Source organism: Gavialis gangeticus, unplaced genomic scaffold, assembly GCF_001723915.1.
Source record: "Gavialis gangeticus isolate Ggan-Ray unplaced genomic scaffold, GavGan_comp1, whole genome shotgun sequence".
NCBI classification, from domain to species: Eukaryota; Metazoa; Chordata; order Crocodylia; family Gavialidae; genus Gavialis; species Gavialis gangeticus.
In genome coordinates, this window is record NW_017729008.1 from 31,220,426 (window position 1) to 31,227,675 (window position 7,250).

A 7,250-nucleotide genomic window follows, 5' to 3' on the forward strand; every position below is an offset into this window, starting at 1 on the left:
GCTAACAAAAACAGGATGCGTTTCAATACTGACAAGCGCAGGGTGCTGCACTTGGGCAGTAGTAACCAGCAGCACACTTATAAGATGGGAAACTCCCTTCTTGAGAGCACAGAGGCAGAAAGGGATCTTGGAGTCATTATTGACTCCAAGAGAACATGGGCCGACAATGCGAGGTCACGGTTGGCAGGGCTAACCGCACCTTGTCGTGCATCCACAGATGTATCTCAAGCAGGTCCAAGGAGGTGATCCTCCCCCTCTATGCGACACTGGTCAGGCCACAGCTGGAGTACTGTGTCCAGTTCTGTGCGCCCCACTTCAGGAGGGATGTGGACAACATTGAGAGGGTCCAGAGGAGGGCCACCCGAATGATCCAGGGACAACAGGGCAGACCCTACAATGAGAGACTGTGGGACCTGAACCTGTTTGGCCTTCACAAGCAAAGGCTGAGGGGGGACCTGGTGACCGTCTATAAACTCACTAGCGGGGACCAAAAGGGTTTGGGAGAGAGCTCGTTTCCCCTAGCGCCCTCTGGCATAACAAGGAATAATGGCCACAAGTTGTTGGGGAGTAGGTTTGGATTAGACATGCGTAAGAGCTACTTCACAGTTAGGGCAGCTAGGATCTGGAACCAGCTTCCAAGGGAAGTGGTGCTGGCTCCTACCCTGGGGGTCTTTAAGAAGAGGCTTGATGCCTACCTGGCTGGAGTCATTTGAGCCCAGTTTTTTCTCCTGCCCAGGCAGGGGGTCGGACTTGAAGATCTACAAGGTCCCTTCCGACCCCACTTCTATGATTCCATGATTGCACTTAGTTGTTGTGGGAAAAGTTGACTCCCGGCACCTAATGTGTCTCAGTTTCCCACGTACAACAGGGATCGGAGCACCTCTCTATTTTGCAGGTGTAATGTGAATTGAAATGTATTAAGGATATTGAAGTGCTCAGATATGTGATAATAGGGGCCTGTAAATCCTTAAGTTGGAAAAATGAATGGATCATTAATCTATCCCCTTCTGTATTTTCTTGCCATGTTCATTCAAAGTAGGATTTCTCTGCTATCTTACTTGTTTTCACCCAACTCCTTTTATCCTGGAACTTAGCAACCTCAGCAACACATTTGAGACTTGTATAGCACTATCTGTCCAAAGAACTGTGTTTTGCAAACTGGGTATTCATATTTCTATTTTACTCATGGGAAAAGAGAGGCACAGAGAGAGTGTCATTTGACTCGGATCAGCACAAAATGGAAATCCTGGAGTTCCTTTGCTGGACAGCAGCTCCCAATTAGAATTGTGGGGGAGTATAAGAAATCCTAGAAATCCTTAAAACAGGGCTGGAAGGGATCTTACAAGGTCATCTAGTCCAGCCCCCTGCTCAAGGCAGCATGGCCCTGACTAAACTATCAAATCCAAATGTCTGTCCAGTCTGCTCTTGAAAATTTCCAGGGATGGAGATTCCACCACGTCTTTAGGGGCATTTCTACACATACCTTTTCGTTTGGTAACACACCACTGCTTCTGAACAGACTCGATTAATAGAGCCTGCTCCGCACATGAGCTGATGCTCACTGTGCTGCACCATACGCAGTTGTATAAGTGGCGAAACACGCGTCAGCGCACAGAAAATGGCAGCTGTGTGCTTTTGAACTAAAGCATCTCCAAAATGTTATAGTTCAAAAGCACACCGCTGCCATTTTCTCAGCACTGACATGCATTTTGCTGCTTTCACAAGTGTAAGTGTCGCAGCACCAGGCACTTGCATGTGCAAAAATGCCCTTAGTGCCCTGTTCCAGTGCTTAATCACTATCACCTTAATTGGCCTATGGTAGAAGTGGAAAGGGTAGCCAGGGTGTTTATACCTTACAATATCATACGTGAAATAATGTGATCTAAAGGAACACTCATACAAGCATTATAAGATTAATCAATATGACTAAAGATGTTGCAAAAGAACTGTAAAACCTGATTCTACAGCCCCTACCTTGATGAGTAATCCTTCAAACGAGTTGCATTGATTTCTGCAGGATTACTTACATGAGTAAAGATGACTTGTGAATAAGTGATGCAGGACTGAACCTTTCTCATTAAAACTTGGCATCCAGAATAGCAGATACATTTCTCTTTGCCCTCTGGATTCGAAGGATGTAAATTACTTGAAAATGAATAGGTGTCTTTATAAAAAAAAAAAGCCCTGGGAAATAGTTTTTGTGGGCTGTACCAAGAGCAGATGCAAAGGAAGAACCTGTTTGGCACTTCCGTTAAAAATTAGCACCCCACATACAAACATAAACGTGTAAGCATAATGGTATTTAAGCACCTTTCTAGTGAAAAAAACAAACTGGAACTTGCAACCCTTTATGTTCTTGCCAGAAATGAAACATCATCGAAATCTATTAAGTAAATAACACTACAGTGTGTTACTTCTTTTGAAGAAGCCTTGTAAATAAGAGCAGTTTGTTGTTCACTCAGTGCCGTGGAGTTTTCCATAAAAATTTCACTCGCATGTGGACAAAAGGAAAGTCATTTAGCATTTGTTTCTGGTCCTGATCCTGAAATCTGATACCTAAGGAAGGACTCACCCATCGACCTGATTACAGGATCGGGTCCTTAATTACTAAAGTATAGCTGGATTTTTTCACAGTGCCGTGCAAATGTTCAATATTAAAATGATATAAATAAGAAATAAGTCATCAGGCTTCAGATGTAGCATGTGAATTGTGTGTTTCTATGTACCGCAGAACTTGGATCATTTGTACCCAGGTGGTTCACAGCAGGTTGTCAAAGTTAAGGATGGGCTGTTTGCTGTGGCATATACTTCAATGGGCAGCGCTTCTCCAATCAGCTGGAGCTCATCAATGGTCCCAGGCTGCTGATCAGAGAAACATTACCTCTGAAATAAAAGCCATAGCAAATAGCTGGAACACCTGAGCCATTTGCTGCATCTGCATATATCTCCAGCTAGCTCACAAACCCTCCTCTTTGCAGGGTATTAAGGAACCTAACCCTGCAAAGAGCCTGGCTGCCGCTGTACAAAAAACCAAAACAGGCGTCAAGCTCAGCTTACTGTTTTCCAGAAATATTCAATGCTATTTTCACTCCTTGATAGCACAGGACTTTTACATGTTCTTGTTCAACTAATTATCATGGTGGCTAAATTTGGTGCTAATGCAATTAGTGGTATTTTATTTATGTCAGTAAAAGATGTTCAGAGACAAAGCAATTTTTGATCATGTGGAAGGACATACAGTGCAACACAACTGTAATCATTGCTAAAGTACTTATGCTACAAACATCTCCCCCCTACTCCCCTCGCCCTCATTGGTCATTAATAATTCCCAGCTTTTCTATTGCATTTTTCATCATAGATTCAGTGTGTTTTACAAAGGAGTTTGATGATGTCCTCGTTTTAATGAAGAAATTATCCAGATTTGATTTTAAAATGTTTCTTACCACAATTTATAGGTCTGTTTGCTATTTGTCTGGGAGCACAGCAAATCAGTAATTTAGTTTTAACCTGAATTTGTGTATGTGTCTGTAGGGCAGAGTTTATGTCCATAAATATATTCACAGCTTCTGTTTCCCTTTAGTTGGAACCCAAAATAGACAGCAGCCTCCCGTTCCCCTGATCTGTGCACAGAAGGCAACAATATCAAGGAAGAGAAATAAAAAGAAAAAATTGCCCCAAAAGACTTTTGAACCAGTTACTGTGAATAAGAAGTCCAGCACTGTAGAGAATGAAAAGAAACTGTCAACCAACTCTGAAAAATCCAGTCTGCACGCAGCTGAACCTGCTCTCAAACCAGAGACCCCCGTTTCAGGATTTGGTATCATTCTTGAATCACCTTCCACAGATGTAAGTTGATATTTGAGGTGCATAAAATACCACTTATACTAGAGGAGGAATGCATAAGCCTACCAGGGGCCGTACTTTTCCCCGCTTCCCTTAAACAAACAAATGGGGATTTGGATGTGATCAGAGAGTTGTGAAAGGTGTGCTGTTTCAGATGCCTTATCTTCTTTTTCCTTACCCATCCTGCAGGTGCTCTCTAAAGCTTGGGTTCATTGTTATTTTTAACCCTGCAAAATAACCTGGTCTCCGTCTGCCATGCTGCTAGGAGCCAAGGTGGGCCTAGGAGCCCTGCATGTATGGAATTTACCCCCTTAGCTTTTTGGACTAATCCACACCTTAGCCCTGATCCCCCAAAGACTGATTTATGTACTTAATTTTATGCCCGAATAGTCCTATTGGCTTCAATGGGATTACTTCATGCATAAACTTCCTGTGAGTAAGTCTGCTGGATTGGAGTATTTAATTTGCATCCCTGTAGTTTTCAGATAAAGGCTTTGATCCCGCTGTTCAAGTCTGCAGGGCTTCATATAAGGCAGGGGTCTGCCCAAGCAGATCTAGTTGCAGGATCAGGGCCAAAGTTAGCAGCTATTAGAGTGTGTAACAAGGCCATGGAAAGGCTGCATTTGGCATGCTTTTCTTTTTCCTGCCTGTGAGTATAATGGAGTGTCTCGCTTGTGTCCATAGTAGTGGTTGATCTGCTTTGTTTAATCACCAGGTGGATGGTGATCAAAAAGTTCGCTGATGAATAAACTAATAATTTATTTCTTTTATATATATATATTTTAATCTTGCAACGGCAGTTTCCAATTTCCTAAGTAGTGTGAGCTTGAAGAGCATAATTAGATTCTGTATCAATGAGCATAAATGAAAAGAATTCTGTAGATAATGTTGTACGTTTCTGGAAGTGCCAACTAATAATAAAAAAGAGCAGTCATGATAATTCAGTTATATAGATGCAAGCTACACCACTAATTAGATTACAGTGTCATGTCACAGAATCTGTGTAATGATATAGTAACTAGCTGAATTCTTTTCAGGGGTTCTTCTGTTGCAGTATTCTGGGGAAAATGTTGGATACAATAGGAACCTTGTCCCCTAAATGTGCACTTCAGGTTTATTAAACTATTTGCTTGTGGCTTTTCAAAGTTGACCTCTGTTTTTTTGGGCAGTGTCGGGTTAAATTACAGTGAAATTTAATCCCCAATTTTTGTGGGTGTGTTTTGTTCGTGCCAGTTTTGTGATCAGTTCGCTGTCAAAGCAATTCTCTGCAGGTGTGATTTTTTTTGCATGCATAAATTGAATAGCCTTGGTAAGGCTATCTGAGCCTTGCCAAGCCCTTCACTCTTGAAACCCACTTGTTAGTTCAATATGGTTACAGTAAGAGAACCCCTGCCGTCTTAGAGGATAAAAGGAGATTAATTTTATTTTGTAATGTAAACATTTGTTTTGTTATTCAAAAGAAAACAGTTGAGCTTTTTAAGTGAAAAGAACAGTGAAAACAATGCTGCCATCCCTAAATATCTGGAACATACTAAACAAAGTCACTTCTTTTTTCAAAATTGATCAATGATAGCACTGTTTTATCTTTTTCTTCTCTCCTTATTCATGAGCATTTCTGTTGCATTTATGACCAGAGGGTCTGAATGCCCAGGGAAGCTAAAAGGAAATTCCTTATGTTATAGAAATCTTCTTGGAAAACTGTACAAGTTGTCCATGTGTATGTGCTGGTCCGTATCAATACAAACCAATGCCAGTATTATTTCCACCCCATCTATTTGGCTAATAAGTAGGGCTGTCAAATGATTAAAAAATTTGATCATGACTAGTTGTGCAATTAAAAAAATTGAGTTGCAATTAATCACAATTTTAATTGCACAGCTAAAAACTCAAAACTATGCACAGAAAAGCTCAAAATTATGCATGTACTTTGTATAGGTGGGGGTGAGATGTGTGGGGGGAATTTATGAAAGTGTGGGGCATGTGGGTGTGCAGTTTGGAGCCTGGGGGGGGAAAGCTCCCCGCATGCCCTGGCACGATGCAGGGTACTGTGTGTCAGGAATAAAGGGCAGCACCAGGCCTGAGGCGGGCTGTGGCTTGGGAGTGAGGGATAGACACAGTGCCCAGCAGGTAAATCTGTGGAGGGAAGAGGTGTGGGGGGAGGGAAGGGATGGGAGAGCAGATCAAGGCCAAAGGCAGCAGGGCACAGAGCCCACCTCTGCCCTGCACACAAATTGGGGTGGCATGCCTCCCCTAGCGGTGCACTCAGTGGCAGGGAGCCATGCCCCCCTGTGCCCCAGGATGAGTTGCCTGCAGCTCCATCCCATAACCAGCTCCAGGTCCCATTCACCCCAGCCGTGCCCCACTCTCTTCCTCACTGCGGGGGCCTTGATCTTCCCCCCACCCCCTTCCCTTCACAGGCTTACTGCAGGGTACTGCTCTACACACTACCAAGATGCATTCCTGGCCACGTGCATGCTGTGGCTACTCCTGTGTGTCTGTCTGCATGTCGTGTTCCCTCTGCAGTGGCTCCTGCACTGCCACCATTGCCCCGCTGGGTGGCACGGAGGCAGTGTCAGCAATGGAGCGGAGCCCAGGCATGGACTCCAAAGCCACGTGTGTGATTAACACGTTAAAAAAGCTAATGCAAGAACCAATTAACGCATTAATCGCGTGTGTTAACTGTGATTGACACCCCTACTAATAAGTGATCTCAATGCAACTTTACAAACCCTGCATTATACCTCTGACACTAAAGGAATTAGTTCAGATTTGCAGAGAAATTAGTAACTCCACTGGTTTCAGTGGTAGTTCTGGATTCATATAATTGGAACCAAGCTGTGCATCTTAGTTTGGAATAGAGATGATCCTGCCTCAGGTCAGACTAGACCTCTGGAGGTGTCTCCCAGCCTTATTTCTCCATTATCTGTTTGATATGAGCCATCATCCATTGATGTGAGCCAGATCCAGCCCATGGAACCACTGAATCTGCTTTGCAGACCTGGACTTGTTTCATAGTTTCTAGGGTCGGAAGGGACCTGAGCAGATCATCTAGTCCGACCCCCTGCCATGGGAGGAAAGAGTACTGGGGTCAAACGACCCCAGCAAGGTGTTCATCTAACCTCTTCTTAAAAACCCCCAGGGTAGGAGCCTGCACCACCTCTCTTGGAAGCTGGTTCCAGATCCTAGCCGCCCTGACCGTGAAATAGCGCCTCCTGATGTCTAACCTAAACCTACCCTCTGCCAGCTTGTGACCATTATTCCTGGTCACTCCTGGTAGTGCTCGGGGGAACAGTGACTCCCCCAATGCCTGCTGGTCCCCCCTGACTAGTTTATAACAGGCCACAAGATCCCCCCTCAGCCTTCTCTCGTGGAGGCTGAAAAGGTTCAGGTCCCATAGCCTCTCCTCA

At 44.0% G+C, this 7,250-nt stretch overlaps 1 protein-coding gene across 5 annotated transcripts in view; it reads left to right on the forward strand.

Annotated features, from left to right (window-relative positions):
- BEND7 (BEN domain containing 7) overlaps window positions 1–7,250 on the forward strand; it is a 69,426-nt gene that overhangs the window by 33,967 nt on the left and 28,209 nt on the right. For all 5 annotated transcript variants that reach the window (XM_019509541.1, XM_019509542.1, XM_019509546.1 and 2 more), the window contains one exon: window positions 3,581–3,846. In XM_019509541.1, coding sequence (XP_019365086.1) covers window positions 3,581–3,846 — 266 coding nt within the window. The remainder of the gene's footprint in view (window positions 1–3,580; window positions 3,847–7,250) is intronic.